Raw genomic sequence first — 21,677 nt, 5'->3', positions numbered from 1 at the left:
GTAGAAATCTATTGTAACAATGTTTTACTATCACTTGCAGAAATATAAGACTCGTGTATTTCATTCTTATCCTTGGCTTCATTCACTGTAGGTCTTGTTATCAGGAAGCATAAAATTTAGCACTTTTAATTTGCTAAGCAAAACGGCCATAGTTCTGCATATCAGAAATTAAGGGGTGAATCATTTAATTTATTTGGTACTTGTGGCAAAACCATTTCAATGTGTGCACATAGCCTACATGAGACTAACAATTATTAATTTATTTGCATGTACTGCAACAAATACTTTTTAAGATAGACTTTACACATGTTACCACACCATCTACCTGCCATATTTTATGGCAAAAGTTAAAAAAAAGTGTAACACTGCCCATAGAGCGATAATAATAAGCCTGTAGATTGTTAACGACGCTACTGTTAAAAAGCTGTCCCAATACTTACACTCATATCCCTTCCTGTATATTTCAATGATTCAGTTTTAATGTAACTACATATCTCATAACGTTCGACGTACATAACTTGAGTATATCTCGAGCCTCGCTGCTTCACCACGAAAATCTAAATGCTCACTTAATTTCTGTTGGTCAACAATCACAAACTCTGGAGTACAATACAGTGGCCTTGTGTACACATCCGCTGGAGCTATCTACATCACAATACTATAATTGACCAGTTTCCATACTTAAAAAAGAAGTGAACCATTCCACATATTCGTTTTGCGTTCACCGAATACGACGACTGTACAATGTAAAAAAAATTACGTATCCGTTTACACGTCCACAGTCCCATTTGTGTATCCGTTAACAGATAAACTCATCTTTCACAACATCTAACAACTCAAGAACTTAACCAATAACTATCATCCTTCCAAACAATAAACTACTGAGGCCGTGTGGCGTCTTTGATACTGTATGCGATATCTTTGACAGTATTGCTGTGTTATAAAATCTCTGGTTTTGGTCTATTTTTGCCTTGTACTCTGTGCCCGATTAGATAGTTAGTGTCTCTCAACGCCATCTTGCGGTAGAGTGTAAAATTGTTGTGGGCTGGGTTTGTGAAGTGTAGGCACGTTGGAGTTAGTTATAGCAATATTATCATGATATTAACGTTAAAGTACAGGAACTGTATACTTGGGTACAGTTTCCTAAGCCTTCTGTTAATTTTTGTATCCAATATAGTGTCTACAAGAGCAGCAGGTAAGTCTTTTGATACTCTTTTAAGTGTAATGGGTTAATATTAATAAATGTGTTTTTAAATGTTTTAATTGTATGTGGTGATAGTACAGTGTTAAAAGTAGACTGTGACAGCTCTGTTGTGAGGAGCAGTCTCTACGCGTAGTCGTCCTCGATTTGAAGGTTATTTTTAAGTGTTACGTGAGTCAGTTCTCATTACCATAATATGGCAGAGAATTCCCTTCTCGTCTCTTCCTTCTATCACCCTAATGTTAAGCGCAAACTCGGTCGAGAACTTACGGTTTTAATGATAGGATCAGCCACTATGACAACTTTCTCTGCAGTGGATTGATTAGCTACCATTTGGGTGTCGGTGCCAAGAAAGTAGCCTATTCTTGACACATACAGATTTCACTGTCTGGTGTCGTTAGAATGTAGCTCCTGAAGTTCGTTAGACACAGTGGGAGTTATGAAAATATCAATGCTAAACTGTTACACGTAGGGTTTGTAATGAGGTAAACACTTATAATGGTAAAGATTTTTAAATTTGAATATACTTTTTCGTTTGTGGCATGTGTTAGTTGCTTGCTTCATTTGGATGTCTTAGTCTGATATGCAGAGATACAGGCGTCTGTCCCAATTCCCTTTTGTATGATTAATTCAGTTTCTAATAGACTGACACCGAACACTAAGAGACTAGTTTCAGAACACACAGTATGGTCTTCTGTCGTTGAATGCTTGGTGTCAGTTCCCGAATTAAAGACCGTGAAGGAATTGTGATTAAATTTAGATGGTAATTTGATTCTCATGGTTCAGAGTAGTGCTAAGTTTCCGATTTGGTTTTCACATTAAAGCTGTGAAAATTATTGGTCTAATGTTCGTATGAAAATCCTGAGTTGAATAAAAATTTCATTGTGTATATAATACAAGCAAGGCTGCAGTTTTTTTCGATAACTTTTCCCTATTACTAAAACATGGGGAGCCCTTTCCACCAGAGAGATGCAACTGTTTGTGTGTAAGTAATCGGTTTTGGATTGCAAAATCGTAAGGCTTTGTGAATGCAGTTATGTTTGTGGTATTTTCAAGTATGAAATTGTTTGATAAATTACTGTAATCCTGCGATTTACTAAGAATCGTGCTTTCGATATAAAGTCCTGATAATGAACATTTGATATTCGTGTAACTGTTTGCAGTTACAGTTTGTTAATGTTTTATTCAGGCTACCCACCAGTTAAATATCAGGGTAATCATCACGTCTTTGAAGGCTGCCCATTCACGATAGTGTGTGAAGCTTCAGTATTTGATGCAATAAAATGGCAAAAAGATGGCTACACTATCAAATTTGACCATGTATCTACGGTCAATGGTGTGAAAGTCATCATCGATTCGGACAAGAATTACACTATGTACAAAAAAGAAGCAAATGGAAGGATTTTCTTTCACCTTAATGTAACGCATGCACGTGCATTTCACTCTGGAACTTACAGATGCAGTACTTTTCATAATAATTCTCACAACCTCACTGTTTTGAGTGGTAAGACTTTTGAATCCAAGATTTCCGCTTTGCAGTGCCTTAACAAATTAATCGGACTTGCCACTGTTTAACGTTTGTATTTAACATGTACCTTTTGAACTCTTCATTCAGCTTAAAACGAAACTAATTATTGACTGTTTTGCTAGTGCCAGTTAACTGCATGTTTGTGTCATTTTAGCAGTCAAAATAATTTCATTTATTGCTGTAACCTAGGTTCCCTGGACATTTCCCAAAAAAAGTGCAATCTTGACAGTTGAAATTAAAGAGGTTATATCCACCCACTTACACTACGCTAGCAACATTGTGGTATAGATGCTTTGTAATGTTCTTAAGTAGTGGTTATCCACTTCTACAGTGGGTTGTCGCGTAGCAGAGGCGTTGCGGCAGTAGAGAACACAACGAATGTGTCAAAGGTGCGGTTTGTGGGAGGAAACTTATGCTAGTGGATTAATAATGCAGCTGGAGTGAGAGGTTCTGTTACGTGTTACCTACGCAGTGCGCGTTCAGCTTAAGAATACAGTATTCTCTTGTCTGTTACCGGGATATTGTTTTTGTGGCACGTAACGAAAAGATTAAATTGATCGTACTGCGCCGGCGCGAAGAGTCAGCTGGATGCTACCGGTTTTTACCAATTTTAACAGGAACTTGGCTTGAGTTGACGGTATCTAAACTTAAAGGCATTTGCATGTACGTCACAAACTCTGCATGGACTGAACTGTCATTTCCTAACATTGTAATGGATGCCCATGTTAAGTCAACTACCTTTAACAGTACTCGTAAAATGTAACCTTCAGCTGAATTTCGAACAGTGACTCTCCACGTTGTGGATTTCGCCGAACTCTGCTACGTAAAATGGAATTAGATTATCAACAAATCTCTCAACCATCCTTGCTGTGAAGGTGATTTGTGACATTCATTAGGATCATTTATGGTGAAAATTGTCGGAAAATGGGTACATAGTTGTATTGTGCAAGTGTCGAAGTATTTTTTCCCTCAAGTCAGTACTGTTTGGTGACAACTTTTATATCTCCTTGCTTACGTGGATCTGATCACGGTAAGAACTTTTATCACAAAAGTATTAACTACGGAGTGACCCAATTTATCAAACTCAACATAACGCCAGCACGTGTCAGTGTATTTGTTACTAGTTTCACCGATGAACAATAATCCAACTACCATAGTAAAAATACTTGCAAAATGCTTGATTGCGTCATCTGTGTTTAAAATAATTTACTGTGGATAGTCACACTCTGGTGACATCTCAGCAGGTTGAAGCAAACATCTAATTCTCCTCACAAGTGACTGAATGTATGCATATCCCCCAAACCTTAACACTTTGTGAAATTTATTGCCTGTCAAAGCAGTTATGCGTTCCTACAAGCTCTACCAACATAGAAGCAAAATACGATGTTAATCAGTGTAAGAAATGTGATTATAAATCCGTGCATTGTGAAATGGTCTGTGGACTAATAAACATCGTTCAGGGTAACTTGTGATTTTTACCAAAATGAAAAATAAAATGCTGAATGTTTGTGGAGTAATGTTTTATTCGCCAGTCGTGGACCGCAGTTCATGTACAGGTGCCTAGTTAAGTAGGAACACGGAGAAATATTGCTATAGAGCATTCCCTTTTTGGAAAGTTTGGGGAATCTAGATTGTAAGATTTAAGAAATTTTGCGCTCGTTGTTAATTCGTGACATATTTTGAGTGACGAGAGAATCGAAACAAATAGCAAGTTAGCGAGTGCATGCCTATTTCTGAAATCTTAGCTATTTGAAAGAATTGGTAAACTACTGTATAGTATTTTTTTCGTATTAAAGCTCGACAAATGTTTTCTTGGGTGTTTGATAACTTCGTATTGGTTTTCATTTCATTTCTACTTGGATTACATTCTTGTGAGTGGCCTTAAACAGAAGTTGGTTAAGAGGCTAAGCTCACGAGCATAAGATTAACGTTTTGCCGTTGGTTTTCTTATAAATTACCAGTATCCATTCCCTTATGGTTAAGAGGATGCCGTCCACCCACGTTTGGGAGCATGACTATGTAGCAATTTTCTACTGATTACATTACCGTCATTTATTCCAGAATGACAAATTAGGTTCATATTGCACGTCAGTATGACTTAAAAGAAGTCGTCAACGGTATGACTCACGTTTTGAAACTATTTGTATGGTGAGGTAGGTTAAGATCCAATATATCGTACACTGCAGCCATTCCTCCTTGTGAGCTCTCATTTACGAGTAATAGACGAAATGAAAAAATTCGGAATTTCGTGACACGTATTCAAAAAAGTTAGACTACATAGTCCTGTTGCATGGTGTATTGGATAGCACAACAGCTTCGCATGCAGGATTCAAAACTCGGCAGGTGCACAATTTTCAATTTTAACGAATCACGCATTTCCTCGAAGAATAAAGGCCCGATAACGGTAGATGTGGTAAATCCAACCCATACCGTGACTTTCCCGTCGTGCAATGGCGTTTCGACAGTTCTAGGATTTTCGATAGCCCAAATTCTGCAGTTGTGGGCGTTGACAGACCCTCGGAGCGTGAAATGAGCTTCGTCGGTCCACAACACGTAACTCAACCAATCATCTTCTGCCATCTTTTGAAACGCCCACACAGCAAATGCCCTCCGCTTCACTAAATCGCCAGGTAACAGTTCATGATGCCAAAGGATTTTGTACAGATAGCATCGGAGGGTACGCCTCAGTGCCAACCAAACAGTAGTGTATGGAATGCCGGTGCGATGTGAGAGTGCACGAGCAAAGACTTCCCCGTGCATAGACAAACCCGGTACAGTTTCCATTTCTTCCTGAACTGTCTCAGCAGCATTACGCCTTGGGCTCGGTCGGCCACTACGGGGTCTGTCGTCTAAACAACCCGTGGCTTCGAACTTAGAAATCATTCTTGCCACAGCTGCATTTGTCAACGGACCTTTACCTGTTCGAATCCCCTTCCCATGCCATAGGATCGTAACGCTGAACTAGCACATTCCCCATTCTGACAATACCGCTTCACTAAAAGCGCCTTATCAGGTAACGTCAACATACTGCGACTGCTGGTGCATCTGATTCTCTCTCTCTCTCTCTCTCTCTCTCTCTCTCTCTCTCTCATTACAGCTCCTTTTATACAAGATTGTCATGCGCAGTCACTGATGATTTGCTGTCCAGCGCCATCTGTCGGACATTTTGTGAACTTTGTTTTTTTGTTCTAATTTTCGTCAGTTTTTACCTCAATCTACATTATTCGTGGTTTATCAAGTTTTCAAATTTATACTGACTTTTTGATCACCCGGTATGTACTCTGTAAACCACTGTAAGGTGTATGGCAGAGGGTATGTCCAATTGTACCAGTTACAAGTTCCTTCCTGTTTAGTTCATCTGGAATGTGGGAAGAATGATTGTTTGAATGTGTGTGTGTGTGTGTGTGTGTGTGTGTGTGTGTGTGTGTGTGTGTGTGTAAATCTTATCTTCACAATCTGTATGTGAGGGATACATAGCGGATAATATATTCCTACAGTCATAATTTATAACCGGTTCTTGAAATTTTCAAGACTTTCTCATGATAGTGCATGTCTATCTTAGTCTGTTTCATTCCTTATGTATCTTTGTGACATTTGCACAGATTTAACAAACCTGTGATGATTCGTGCTGCTCTTCTTTCTGTGTGTTAAACATCCATTTAGCCCTATCTGGTACAGGTTCTAAACATTGGAGCAGTACTCTGGAATTGGTCGCACAAGTGATTTGTAAGCAATCTACTTTGTAGACTGATTGCACTTTGCCAGTATTTTACCAAAACCAAAGTCTGTCTTCTGCTTTACCAACTACTGAACCTATGGTATCATTCCATTTCATATCCCTACAAAGTGTTACTCAAGTATTTGGCGTTGGCCAATTCAATTACTCATTGATATTATAGTCATGGGGTACTGCTTTTTATTTTGTAAAGACTAAAAGTTTACACATCTCAACATTCAAAGGAAGTTACCAACCTCTGCACCACTTTGAAATCTTATCAAGATCTGACTGAATATTTACACAGCTTCTGTCATAGTATTTGATTATAGATAACGCCATTATCTTCGAACAAAAATGGAAAAAATTCAGAAACATCGCCCAGTACGCCTTAGATAAGTTCGTACCGACTAAGGTCCAAAGCGAGGGGAAAGATCCACCGTGGTATAACAATCATGTACGAAAGGTACTACGGAAACAAAGAAAGCTTCATCATAGGTTTAAGAGTAGTCGAATCATAGCTGATAAGGAAAAGCTGAACGAAGCGAAAAAGAGCGTAAAGAGAGCAATGAGAGAAGCATTCAACGAATTCGAACATAAAACATTGGCAAACAATCTAAACAAGAACCCTAAAAAGTTTTGGTCATATGTAAAATCGGTAAGCGGATCTAAATCCCCTATTCAGTCACTCGTTGACCACGATGGAACCGAAACAGAGGACGACCGAAGAAAGGCAGAAATACTGAATTCAGTGTTCCGAAACTGTTTCACTGCGGAAAATCGTAACACGGTCCCTGACTTCAGCCGTCGCACGGACGCCAAAATGGAAAATATTGAAATAAACGATATCGGAATTGAAAAACAACTGCTATCACTTAGTAGCGGAAAAGCATCCGGACCAGACGAGATACCCTTAAGATTCTACAGTGATTATGCTAAAGAACTTGCCCCCTTTCTATCAGCAATTTATCGTAGATCGCTGGAAGAACGTAAAGTACCTAGCGACTGGAAGAAAGCGCAGGTCGTTCCCATTTTCAAGAAGGGTCATAATCAGATGCGAATAATTATAGGCCTATTTCGCTTACGTCAATCTGTTGTAGAATAATGGAACATGTTTTGTGTTCTCGTATTATGACGTTCTTAGATAATACAAATCTCCTTCATCATAACCAACATGGATTCCGCAAACAGAGATCATGTGAAACTCAGCTCGCCCTATTTGCCCAAGAAATTCACAGTGCCGTAGACACTGGCGAGCAGATTGATGCCGTATTCCTGGACTTCAGGAAGGCATTTGATACGGTTCCGCACTTACGTTTAGTGAAAAAAATACGAGCTTACGGAATATCGGACCAGGTTTGTGATTGGATTCAGGATTTCCTAGAAGAAAGAACACAACATGTCATTCTTAACGGTTCAAAATCTGCAGATGTAGAGGTAATTTCGGGAGTACCGCAGGGAAGCGTGATAGGACCTTTATTGTTTACAATATACATAAATGACTTAGTTGACAACATCGGTAGCTCCGTGAGGCTATTTGCAGATGACACGGTTGTCTACAAGAAAGTAGCAACATCAGAAGACTCGTACGTACTCCAGGAGGACCTGCAGAGGATTAATGCATGGTGCGACAGCTGGCAGCTTTCCCTAAACGTAGATAAATGTAATATAATGCGCATACATAGGGGCAGAAATCCATTCCAGTACGATTATGCCATAGGTGGTAAATCATTGGAAGCGGTAACGACCGTAAAATACTTAGGAGTTACTATCCGGAGCGATCTGAAGTGGAATGATCACATAAAACAAATAGTGGGAAAAGCAGGCGCCAGGTTGAGATTCATAGGAAGAATTCTAAGAAAATGTGACTCATCGACGAAAGAAGTAGCTTACAAAACGCTTGTTCGTCCGATTCTTGAGTATTGCTCATCAGTATGGGACCCTTACCAGGTTGGATTAATAGAAGAGATAGACATGATCCAGCGAAAAGCAGCGCGATTCGTCATGGGGACATTTAGTCAGCGCGAGAGCGTTACGGAGATGCTGAACAAGCTCCAGTGGCGGACACTTCAAGAAAGGCGTTACGCAATACGGAGAGGTTTATTATCGAAATTACGAGAGAGCACATTCCGGGAAGAGATGGGCAACATATTACTACCGCCCACATATATCTCGCGTAATGATCACAACGAAAAGATCCGAGAAATTAGAGCAAATACGGAGACTTACGAGCAGTCGTTCTTTCCACGCACAATTCGTGAATGGAACAGGGAAGGGGGGATCAGATAGTGGTACAATAAGTACCCTCCGCCACACACCGTAAGGTGGCTCGCGGAGTATAGATGTAGATGTAGATGTAACCATTCAGGAAAATGGTTGAGCACTCCTCCAGAACAGTGCACTTTCATTGTTACTTTTCACAAGCAAAAAATAGAAAATCTTATTTTGATGGTCCTTCTCAAAAAGGTTCCTTTTGATCTAGTGCAGTTGTTCCAATGTTTCTGCGAGTTGGCAAAGATGTGCAGGAAACTACTTTCTGAAAGGTCCTTCAGAATTTCCTCTGCTGCTTTGATTACTGCTTCTGATGAATGAAAATGCCTCCCACAAGGGTGTTCATTTAGGTTAGGGAATAGAAAATTCACACAGGCCAAAATCCAGTCTATTGGGAGGGTGAGGGATAATTTTCACATTGTTTACAAACTGTTTTTACTGAACATTTGCAGTACGTGGCTATGCATTATCATGATTCAGCATCCAGACTTCCACAGATGTGGTCAAGCTGACATGGGCTTGCAAAGTTTTTGGAACATCCCTGTAGTGTTATCCAGTTATTCATGTGTTGTTGTTACATCATGGCAATAAAACATTCCACGACTATCAAAACTTCAGGTGACTGTAACTTTGTGCACAAAAGCACCACTTCTGCAAACCACTATGAAGTGCATGGCAGAGGGTATGTCCCATTGTACCAGTTATTGGGGTTTCTTCCTATTCCACTGACATATGGAGCATGCGAACAATTATTGTTAGAACCTTCCATGTGTGCAGTAGTTACTTCAATCTTATTTTTGAGTCGTATGTGAGTGATATGTAGGGGCTTCTAGTGTATTCCTAAAGTAATCATTTCAAACTGTATCTTGAAAATTTATTAATAGACTTACTCGGCATAGTTTCCATATGTTTCATAGTCTTCCAGTTCGCTTCCTTCAGGATCCATTTGACACTCTCCCGTGGATTAAACAAACTTGTGACAATTCATGCTGCCCTTCTCCATACATGTTCAGTATCCCCCATTAGATCTCTCTGGTATGGGTCCCACAACTTTAAGCAGTATTCTAGAGCTGGTCACACAAGTGATTTTTACGCAGTCTCCAGCTGGATTATTGCATTCTCCTGTCCTGGGATTACTGCTTGCACAGCTACAAAATAGATGGTCCCCCTGCAGGTCTAGGGATTAGAATAGGCCCGAGCAATTCCTGCCTGTTGTAAGAGGCGGCTAAAAGGAGTCAAACACGTTTCGGCCTTTGTGATGGTCGCCTGTCAGGTTTGACCTCCATCTTTATAAATTTCCCTGAAGAGTGAACAAACTGCGGAAGGGCGCCTTACATGGTGCATCGGGTCCATCAGGCATTGAGATCTTTAGCCCACTTTCTCATCGTCGCATTGGAGTCCCGCTAACTCTCCATCTCTGGGACAAGGACACCTTCATGGGTGCGTTTTCCTCCACCCACTATGCACTGTCGTTTTGTGTGCCAATGATCATGGAATTCTTTGCATCTCAGCCAGCACGGCAGCCAGTCCGTTGTGGTGGGGCTGCCATGTACTGTGTTGCTTGTAGCCCCCTGACAACACAGGGATAACTCTGCTGATGCCTGCACCATTAACTCCTCACACATGCGATGGACTAGAAGTCCATCTCACAGGGGCATCGGGACTCCCGGCAATGGCCATCCTGCCTGGTCGCATCCTGAGGCTGAGTGGTGCCTGTGGGGAGGTCGCCTGGTCAAAGTGAGTGGCATCAGGACAGATGACATACCATGAAGTGTAATACATCATCTCTTGCTGATGGTCTGTCGCCAGCAGTCTGTAAGTGGGCAAAGTTTAACTTCAGTGCTAAGAAATATGACCCCAAATTGTTCCCCTCCCTGGCCACACCATGGGAGTAACACCAGGCTGAGGATGGCAGAGAAACTTATGTGCCATGGTACTTCGTATGTTCGCGAGTTGATGGGGAATCTTTCATGTCCATGAAATCTGTTTTCATAGAGCAAGGGCAGTCCCTTGGTTGTCGCTGGAAGTTACTGAAGCAATTAAGGAGTGTTGGTGAACTTTACAGCTGTATAGGTGGCACCTTTTCCTGGAGCACGTCGTAGCCTTTAAACAGCTCTGTGCCCACATTTGCCAACTTACCAAATGACAGAAGCAGGAGTGTTGGGAGAGCTGTCTCGACCATTGGGTGCCATATGTCATCTTCCCAATTCTGGGGAAAGATCAAACATGTCTTCAGGTACCAGACCCCAACAGGTGTTCCCGTGTTAACATAAATGGTGTGTTATCTACTGATGCAAATGCGATTGCCGAGCACTTAGCTGATCACTCCGCTTGAACCTCTACATCGGAGAATACCCCCCCCCCCCCCCCCCCCCCCCAAGCACTCTCAAACGGTAGCTGGAAGGGAAAGTTATCTCGTTCACTAGATGCCACAGTGAATCCTATAACACCCCATTTACAGAGTGGGAGCTCCTCAGTGCCCTTGCACATTGCCCCTACACTGCTCCTGGGCCATATCGGATCCACAGTCAGATGATTAAACATCTCTCATCTGACTAAAAGTGCCATCTCCTCTTCATCTTCAACCAGATCTTTTGCGATGGCATCTCTCCAGTGGAATGGCGGGAAGACACCATCATTCCGGTGCTCAAACCCGGTAAAAACCCGCTTGATGTGGATAGCTATCAGCCAACATTCTTTGTAAGCTGCTGGAATGTATGTGTCAATGGTTGAGTTGGGTCCTGGAGTCACGTGGCCTACTGGCTTCATGTCAGGGCGGCTTCCACCAGGGTTGCTCTACCACTGATAATCTCGTGTCCCTCGAGTCTGCCATCCGAACAGCTTTTTCGAGATGCCAACATCTTGATTTACGAAAAGCTTGTGACACCACCTGCCGACGTCATATCCATGCCACATTATATAGTTGGGTCTGAGGCCCACTCCCGAATTTTATCCAAACTTTCTTGTTGCTTCTTACTTTCTGTGTCCAAGTTGGTGCTTCCCATAGTTTCCCCCAGTATCCAAGAAAATGGGGTCCCACAGGGCTCTGTATTCTCTCTTTCATTGGCCGTTAATGGTGTAGCAGCAGCTGTAGGGCCATCTGTCTCGCTCTCTCTGTATGCAGATGACTTTAGCATTTCGTATTGCTCCACCAATACTGGTGTTTCTGAGTGGCGCCTACAGGGATCCGTCCAAAATGCGGTCATGGGCTCTAGCCCATGATTTCCAGTTTTTGTCCGCAAAGTCATGTGTTATGCGCTTCGTTGGTGTTTTACCATTCATCTGGAACCAGAACTTTACCTCAGTGACGATCCACTCACTGTAGTGAAGACATATTTATTCTTACGACTGGTTTTAGATGCTTGATTGATTTGGCTTTCTCAGCTCCAGTGGATGTGCTGGCAGCACTTCAGTGCCCTCCGCTGCCTGGGCATCACCAACTCGGGTGCATATCACTCAGCAGCAGCTGTACAGAGTCCTTGTTCAATCTTGCCTTGACTATGGGGGCGTGTGGTTTATGGTTCAGCTGTGCCCTCAGTGTTGGGTTTACTTGACCCATTGCACCACTGGCATTTGCCTAGTGACAGGACCTTTAGGATGAGTGTGGTGACCATTGTCTTAGTGGAGGCTGGAGTCCCTCCATTGAAATACAACTGCTCACCAGTTACGTTGCACACATTTTTATTTCTCCTGCTCATCCAAATTAGTCTCGTTTTCCCACCCACGGCAGTTGATCTCCCACATCAGCGGACCAGATCAGGGCTTAAAATTGCAGTTCTCATCTGATCACTTTTATCTAAACTGGAGTCCTTGTCTTTACCACCTATACCTGAGGTCCATTCACGTAAACCTCCATGGTGTACACCTTGGCTGCAGCTTCACCTGGACCTTTCCCATGGCCCTAAGGACAGTTAACCCCACTGCTCTCCATTGCCACTTCATCTAGATTCTTGACTTGTACTGAGACCATGAAGTGGTTTACATTGACGGCTCGATGGCTGAAGGTCACATCGGCTTCGCGTATGTCCATGGAAGACACATTGAACAGCATTCCTTGCTTGATAGCTGCAGTGTTTTCACTGCAGAGCTGGAGGCTGTATCTTGTGCTCTTCAGCACATCTGTTCATACCAACCCCTTTCTGTAGTGGATGTTTAAGCCTTCCTTCTGCTTTTAGTTTCTCCAATTTTATGACTTTCGTTCCCATTGCTGCTGGTTTCCATTTTCGGTTTTTTACTGTTTCCTAAGTCACGGACCGGGCGCTAATGACCATAGCAGTTTTGCGCCCTAAAACCAAAACAAAAACATCTGTTCATACCCTGGGGAGTCGTTTCTTCTGTGTACTGATGCCTTGAGCAGCCTACGAGCTATCGACCAGTGCTACCCTCGTCATCCTTTGGTAGTGACCATCCAGGAGTCCATCTATGCCCTGGAACAGTCCAGTTGTTCAGTGGTGTTTGTCTGGACCCCAGGTCACATTGGAATCCCAGGCAATGAACTTGCAGACAGGTTGGCCAAACAGGCTATGTGGAAACTGCTTATGGAGATTGGCTGCTCTGCAACTGACCTGCGTTCAGTACTACGCCACAAGGTTTTGTGGCTTTGGGAGATGAAATGGTATAACCTCAGCACGCACAACAAGGAGACTACGAATGTGTGGCAGACCTCCATGCAGGCCACTGGCAGAGACTCTGTGGTCCTCTGCTGGCTCCGCATTGGCCACACTTGGGTGACACACAGCTACCTCCTGCACCGTGATGACCCACCTTAATATTAGGTACAGTGCCTGGCCGACAGTGGCCCATATCTTGGTGAGCTGTCCTTCTTTGGCTGCCCTGTGACGGACTTTTCAGTTACTGGACTCGTTGCCATTAATTGTAGCTGGCAACGCCTCATCGGCTAATTTAGTTTTATGTTTGTGTGACGGTGGGTTTATCAGATATGTTTTAGTGCATGTCCTTTGTCCCTTTGTGTTCTCCATGCTAATGCTTTTATGGTGGATGTTTTAATGTGTCGCCGAGAGGCTGGCCTTTCCTTTTTATTATTGTGGTCGGTCAGCCACAGTCATGTGCTGTCTTCTTTTACCTCTTCTATCTCAGGGTGTATACGACCCGGGACAATCGGGAGATCCGGGAAAAACCCGGGAATTTTTTCATCCGGGAGAAAACCGGGAAAAAAACCCGGGAATTTTTCATTGTTTTAGTTTTCAGTTAAATTTTTGTGATTTTGAGTGGTAAGAACCAATACTCTAACAAGATATTACTGTACCCCGCTGCTGCAGAATAACACAGCTGCAACGAAACATGAATGAAAAGAAAAAAGAACGTAAAATAAAGTTACGTTGCAAAGGAAATGCGCCGTATACAACAACAAAACACAGTGCTCATACAAGCGTCTGCCAACAGCAAAATGTGTCAGACTTTTGGAAGACTATGCAATGCTTCATAACAAATTGCCTCCGATGAGCGGGACGTGACAACTGTTCAAATTAGATTCCTTTGAGCAGTTGCGGGCGGGCTCTTCAGCATGCGTAGTTGTCGCATATGAGTAGTACCTTCTCCCGCTTCTTGTTACAGAAGTGTGGCTTGGCGCCACTACCTAATATTGCCCCGGTTTGGAAATATAGTAAATCCGGGCCTGATGCACAGAGCAGTCTGAGTAGCGGTGGGGAGGTGGGTCGTCTCCACCTGACCTGTGTTTATGTTCAGTGATTTTGTTTCCTCTACATTTATTGCTCTCACGTTAAATGATGAAACGGATTTTTGTGACCAGGAGATATCAAATGAATTGAATACGTTCGCATAATTACAGATGGCTAAAATATGTCATTAGTTTCAAATTTTATTTCCACCTTTGTGACAGTCAAGCATTAATCGCCTTGCAGAACAATGAAGTTATCTTCGTCGGTTTGCTGAAGAGATTTGGCTTTTATTAATCTTTTCTGCTGAGGCAGTCAGTTTATTTGAAACGAACTGTTCAGTTTAACACTGTTGGCAGGTTTAAACTGTTCGCTGATTTCAAGTGCACGTATGACATTATGCCATAATAAAGAACCAAACGTGAGATAATACAATACTAGTACTCCAAGAAAATTTACATCCGAATCTGGACATACGAATGTGCATTTTAAGCCGAATTATGCATTTTAGTATGGTTCACGAAATTCCAATGCTCTTGAAGTATCCTTTGATGCCTTGTTTGTTTTATGACCTAATGTAAGATCTTTTACTATTTTACACGTATGAACATACGGCCTTCCTGCGTCATCGTGCGGTGGCGACTGTTATCTGGCGCTCTTGCAACTACTGAAACGAACCTATTTCTAACAGGTAGCAGGAAAATATTGCGAACGGTGGTTTGAAAAGTGTTACATACATTAAAAGCAAGATAAACTATGTGCGAGAATGTACGATGAATTTCGTAAATAACAAAGTGTTTGACTCTGATTTAAAAATCAACTCCTTGAGGACGGCCATTTAGAAGAATTTCGAACTCAGATCATCACACATTTACGTCGTTATTAAAAAATTTTACTGGCACATTTGTGTGATGTATCTTAAAGTGTATCACGGGCAGAAAAGATAAACATATGTGGAAGCTTAGCTTCTCTTCCAGCTTATTAATCTTGGAGACCAATATTATATGGTGAATGCTATGTATATTAATTTAAACCATTAACTTTTCTTATTTGTGCTTTCGCACTACTTAAGAGTGATCTTGCTATTGGCTGACTACATCACGTGCCCTGTTATCAGCTGGCGAGATCACGTGACATGCGTGATGAGTAGCTTACAAAAGCGCATCGCAATCTCGATTTCAATGCTTCAGAAATTAACATGCGGTATTTGGTGGAATTCGAATTTATACCTCCGTAATACGAAAATGTGCAGCAATATGTACGCTGCATAGCAAAGGTGTTTAAAAACGTATTTTTGTTCCCCCGAGTTTTGTTCTCTAAAGTGGCGGGGAATTCTACGTCGGTATATAAAACCATAAACATTCAAAGGATTGATGAGTTTTGCAGTGCCAAGGAAAAGTATCACTTAACACGGAAAAAGTGTATTTTTGCCTGGGAGAAAGTGTATTTTTAACCGGGAAATATGGGAAAAATCTGGGATTTTGTTTCCTTGTCCACGTAGACACCCTGTACCTGTTTCTTGCTTCTCTCTGTGCCTTTTGTTTCCTGTTTTGTCCATTGTAGTGTTGGTTGTTCTTCTGTCATTCTTCTGGTTCTTCCTTTCTCCTGTTATTGTGCTGTATATCTTTTTTTTTTCCTTCCCTTGTGAAATTATTTTGCTGTGAACAAGGGAACGATGACCTCACTGTTTGGTTGGCAGTGTGTTGCATCGTCTGATGAATCATGATACCTTAAACATGCTGATGGGAGGTGGAGACAGGCTGGCAGCAGCTCCAGTATGCTGTGGGGCCATGCACATAGACATCCATGGGTCTGTCAGAGCTTGTGCAAGGCATCGTGATGGTCATGACGAGCATGTTTCCTGACAACAGTGGCATTTTTCAGCAAGGTAATGCACTACGTCACAAGGCTAGGAGTGTATTGGAATGGTTCAAGGAACACAATGGAGAGTTAATTCATGTGCTGGCTGCCCCAATTGGCCAGATCTGAACATGATGAGACCTCGGATGTGATGGAACGCCGCATCAGAGCTCATCGCCCCTCCTTGTGCCTTGGTTGTGCAGACGATTTCAACTCCCTCCAGTGACCTACCAAGACCTGTTTGCTTCCATGCCATGATGCATTGCTGCTGTTATCCATGCCAGAGGTGGACATATTGACTATTACGTAGATGTTCACGATGATCTGGCTAATCAGTATATGTTATTGACCTCATTTTAAGAATGGTGTACAATCTTGAAATCACTCATTTAGTGGCCGCCATAAATAAATTTGAGTCAGCTTAATTTAAAACTTGGAAGGAACATGAGGAATTGATGTAAAATAATCAGATTGATGCTTCATATTACCTCTTAGAATGCTGCTAAGTTCCACTTTCTTCCTTAGTGTTTTATCGGGTGTAATTGAGGTGCATAAGGCAATTTTTGCTGCACACTTTTTACATAGCAAACAGATATGTGATTGAGGCTGTATAGCTCTGACAGGCAAGAACAAAATCATTTGTCATTTGAAATACATGGAAGACATTAAACTGTAAAGTTGTTATAAATATGGGTCAGTTAATGTAATAGTACCTAATTCTAAAGTTTTCCAAATTGTATTATCGTCAAGGTGTTTTATATGCCTCAAAAGTAAGACAATGTTGCCATGCTGCTCAGAAGCTTACTTCTTGCATGCTTGTATCCTCTTAACAACAGATTGTTTTTCAAGCATGACTCAGAACAAGTTACAACAAACATTAAAAATCTCCCTGGAGACATTTAAGAATTCCCATATATTTTCCTGGATTTTCAGTAAATTCAATTTCCCTGAAAATTCCAGAGTTTAAAGATTTTCCAGGCAAGTTGCCAACCTGGAAATGGTAAACAGTGGGCAGAAATGTAGAGCTGCTAACTTGACAGTGTGTACTGAAACTGTGTGTGAAGTGAAGTGCTATAAGAGGTGACAAACAAGAGATGGCAAACAGCTCATTGCACCCCATCTGAAAGATCTGTGTCGAGTAGCTGCTGTAAGCTGGAACAGCTGCAGCGAGACAGACGAAGCTCTCTGCCTTTTGTGAGAGGACACAGTGTTCAATTCAAAGCAAATCACTTCAGCTCTACCCAGCTGCATGGTCAGCCTCCAATGTGAAAAAGCCCATAAAGGTAACCTAAATATGCTAAGAATTAACCATAGTCTCGTCTTCTTGCCCATTGACATTGCTCATTCCTGTTCACGTTTTGTCTATATAGATATTTTACCTGTATGTCGTGCAGCACACCATTAACCCTAGAAAAGTGTAAATAAAGTTTTTTGGATCTGGATTCAAAACATATTTGTAACAAGTCATCATATATTCAGTATCTAAGATACAAGAAGTTGGATCATAACTTATGCCATCCAAAAATATTGATCTTCAGGGAAAGTGCTGTTAGGCCCACATATTTTACACGAGTTCTGTTTAGAGTAGTGCATGGTATGTCAAAACTCTCTCTCTCCCGAAATGAAGTTTAGTCATTTTATCATTCTCATTTATTAATCACTGCTGGGTCTTACAGTAGCATCCTAGCCTCCAAAGGCCACATCATTATTGACCAGAACGATTTGTTTCCTGTGATGGTCGTATGATATAGTGTGGTATACTGGGCCAGCTTCAGTCTTGAAATTTTTTGTGAAAGTTTGTTTTTTCTTGCAATGAAATCTTTTTACTCATTTGATCATTTTCCTCTAGTCAACTTGAGGCAACAGCGATCGGTTGTCTATTTTCCAACTAAAATACTGTTTTGTTTTGCATGGTAATGTTAGGCATACCATTTTCTTCATTTGCTTTGGACATACAAATGTGCAACTTTCAGAACTCAGATTACCCTTTTGTCCCACTTGTCCAATAAGTCCTTTATAGTACTTTCCTGTCCACTGTTTATTGAATATCCTCAAATAAGTGAAATATTTGCAATACGGTAGTCCATCTTTAAGTAAAATGATACCCAGGGAGGAGAAGATAAGTTAAATCTTCCTCTGATTGCAGACAACGCTGAATTAAGCAAGCAGACCATCCTGCTGTAAACATCAATTAGATTTCTAAAAAATAGAAATATGAGCAGTACGAGGTTGTCTGAATAGGTTTGTGATATAGGCTTATGTCACTAGTCATTGATGAGATAATACTGTCTACAAACATTATTGTAATGTTTCTCTTATAACTAAATTCTTACATTTAATGCATTGTATGCAAATCATCTCTAATACTCAATGTTCATGTAGGACCTACATGTAAAGTGACAAGCACATGCAGTCCAGGACAGTGAAGTACAGGAAGGGCGTCTTACAAGGTGCATCATTTCAATTGTGCATTGAGATCTTTAGCCCACTTTATCGTCACATTGCAGTCCTGCTCATTCTCCATCTCTTGGGTGAGGACACTTCCTGGGTGCATTTTACACCATGCACTATGCAGGGTCGATTCCTGTGTAGACGATGACAATGAACTTCTTTGCACCTGATATCCAGCACGGTACCCAGTCCATTGTGGTGGGTCTGCCATGTACCCTGTTGGTTGTAGCCCCCTGACCACACAGGGATCACTCTGCTGAAGCCTGTGCCATGAACTCCCCACGTATGCCAAGGGGTAGATGCCCATCCCCCTGGGGTATTGGGACTCCCAGCAATGGCCATCCTGCCAGGTGGCCTTTGCTGCAGCTGTGTTGTACCCGTGGGGAGGGCCCCTGGTTGGAGTGGGTGGCATCAGGACGGATGACACGTGATGAAGCATAGTCAATCATTTCTTGCTGGTGGTGAAACACCAGCAGTCTCTAAGCGATCACGAGTTCAATTTAACACACAGAAGTACAACCCCAAATCGTTCCCCTTCTTGGCCACACAAAGGGAGGAACATCAGGCTAAGGATGGCAGCGGATTTTATTTGCCCCGGTACCTTGTATGTTACAGAACTGATGGGGAATCTTTCTTGACGAAGCCTGAGTTTTCTGTTGAGCATTTAGGGGAGTTACTTGCTTGTGACAAGCTGGGGATGTTTCTGTAACAATCACACCCCTTAAGAGCTTAAGCATGTTTCAGGGTATCATATTTCACAGAGACCTTTTACAGTCCGAAGATGAGCTGTGCGCCAATTTAAAGCGGCGAGGTGTACATTTCGTCCGGTGTGTCCACCAGGTCTGAAGGATAAGTTGCCACCAGTGCCTTCATCTTGGCCTTTGTGGTGATACATTGCCCAAGAAGGTCAAGGTGACGGTCCACTGCTGTGATGTAAAGCCCTATATCCCTCCCTCAATGCGGTGTTTTAAATGCTGGTAGTTCAGCCATATGTCTTCCCGCTGTACTTCCAGTGACATACGCTGAGATTGCAGATGCCCATCACATCCCAGTACTCAGTGTGCTCCGCCTCCCATCTATGTCAACTGCGGAGAGCACCATTTGCCTTGCTCTCGTGACTGCAGTATTCTCCAGAAAGAAAGGAAAATCGGGCAGCACAAGACCCTGGACAGACTGACCTACACTGAGGCTGAGAAAATTTGAACGCCTGCATCCTGTGCGTATGACATTCTTATGCTGCCGCTACAACAGTTGTGGCACCATCAGCTCTGCCAACCTAGGTCACCTGTCACAGCTGGAGGACTACACCTGCTCTCTTGATGGCGGGGGGCATTTCCCTTCCTGTTGCTCCTGCACCACCTACTTCAGGAGCAATACCCCTCCAACCATCAGGGACGGTCTGTCCCCACTTCTAAGCCGGAGAAGCCTAAGTCTTCTTCGGCTTCTATCGCTAGGAAGGGGTCCCTTGGGTCACTCCCTTACCAGGTTTCTTCTAGTGGGAAAGACAACTGCCAGTGGCTGAAGAGCCCAAAAGCATCTGATCATAGGGCTTCACGCTCATCTTCAGTCCCAGAGACTGAGCCAGTGAAGTCCTCCCAGCCAGGGAAACCCAAGGAACAGCTAGAGAAAACCCCCTAAGACCAAGGAAACTGCAGTGGCACCCACACCATTGCAACCTAGAAGCTCTGTGGCTGAGGATGAAGTGGAGAATGTGGTATCCGCTGAGGACCTGTATCTCGCCAGACCCTCAGACACAATGGATATAGACTGCTCAGGCAATAAATCGGTGGCAGCAGGTAACTGAGGTGTAAACGGCCTCATTTAATGTTCCAAGCCTTCCCAGTCTCGTGTGATCCTCCAGTGGAACTGTGGCAATTTGTTTTTGCTGCCTGTCTGAGCTATGGCAAGTGTTGAAGCTTTACACCAGCTTTCTGCATTGCATTCCAGGAAACCTGGTTCCTGGCAACGCAGACTCCTACCCTTCGCGGCTACAAGGGATATTACAAGAACTGTAGCAACTATAGTAGTGTCAGGTGGAGTTTGTGTTTGTCCTGAACTCGGTATGTAGTGAACTTGTGCCCCTTCAAACTCCTCTTAAAGCTGTGGCTGTCAGGATACAGACAACACAGGAGATAACTGTCTGCAGGGAATATCTCCCTCCAGATGGTGTGGTATCCCTGAACATATTGGCTGCACTGATTGATGAACTCCCTAAACCTTTCCTACTATGGGGAGATTTTAACACCATAACCCCTTATGGGGTAGCACCATGCTTACTGGCAGTGGCAGAGATTTCGCATATTTACTGTACCAACTCGACCTCTACCTCTTAAATACTGGGGCCGCCACACATTTGAGTGTGGCTCATGGTAGTTACTCAGCCATTGATTTACTCCCATCTATCCACTGGAGAGCACATGACTACCTGTGTGGTAGTGACCGCTTCCCCAGCATCAGGCACATTGACGCCTGCCTAGATGGGCTTTGAACAAGGCGGACTGGTAACTTACACCTCTGCTGTCACTGCTGAATCTCCCCTATATGGTAACATCAATGTTATGGTTGAGCTGGTGACTAGCAGCAGAAAACGCGATCCCCTGCTCTTTAGGGTGCCCGAGGCATAAGGCAGTCACTTGGTGGTCGCCAGAAGTCGCTGAAGCAATTGAGTGTGGGCGAGCTCTACAGTGACATAAGTGGCACCCTTCCCTGGAACACCTCATAGCCTTTAAACGGCTCCGTGCCCGTGTTTGCTACCTTATTAAACAATGGAAGGAGGAGTGATGGGAGACTTCTCCACAGTTGGGTGCCACTCGTCACCTTCCCAAGTCTGGCAAAGATCAAGCGTCTTTTCGGGTACCAGGCCCCAACAGTTGTCCCCGGTGTTACCATAAATGGTGAATTATATTCCGATGCATATGCGATTGCAGAGCACTTTGCTCGAGCCTCTGCGTAGGAGAATTACCACCCAGCCTTTTGCACACTCAAACGTCGCCTGGAAGGAAATGTCCTCTCATT

The 21,677-nt window shown here is 42.7% G+C and overlaps 1 protein-coding gene across 2 annotated transcripts in view; it reads left to right on the top strand.

Moving 5' to 3' along the window:
• Positions 1-983: 983 nt before the first annotated feature.
• Positions 984-21,677, top strand: part of LOC126483645 (basigin) — a 92,963-nt gene continuing 72,269 nt past the window's right edge. The window contains exon 1 of one of the 2 annotated variants that reach the window (XM_050106702.1): positions 984-1,195. In XM_050106702.1, the coding sequence (XP_049962659.1) occupies positions 1,096-1,195 (100 nt within the window). In that variant the 5' untranslated portion in view covers positions 984-1,095. Of the gene's footprint in view, positions 1,196-3,611; positions 3,760-21,677 lie in introns of those variants that run through there. The other variant, XM_050106703.1, reaches the window with a different exon arrangement.

This window comes from Schistocerca serialis, chromosome 6 (genome assembly GCF_023864345.2).
Source record: "Schistocerca serialis cubense isolate TAMUIC-IGC-003099 chromosome 6, iqSchSeri2.2, whole genome shotgun sequence".
Lineage (NCBI taxonomy): Eukaryota > Metazoa > Arthropoda > Insecta > Orthoptera > Acrididae > Schistocerca > Schistocerca serialis.
The sequence above is the reverse complement of the archived record's forward strand: the minus strand, read 5'-3'. Positions and strand labels throughout refer to the sequence as shown.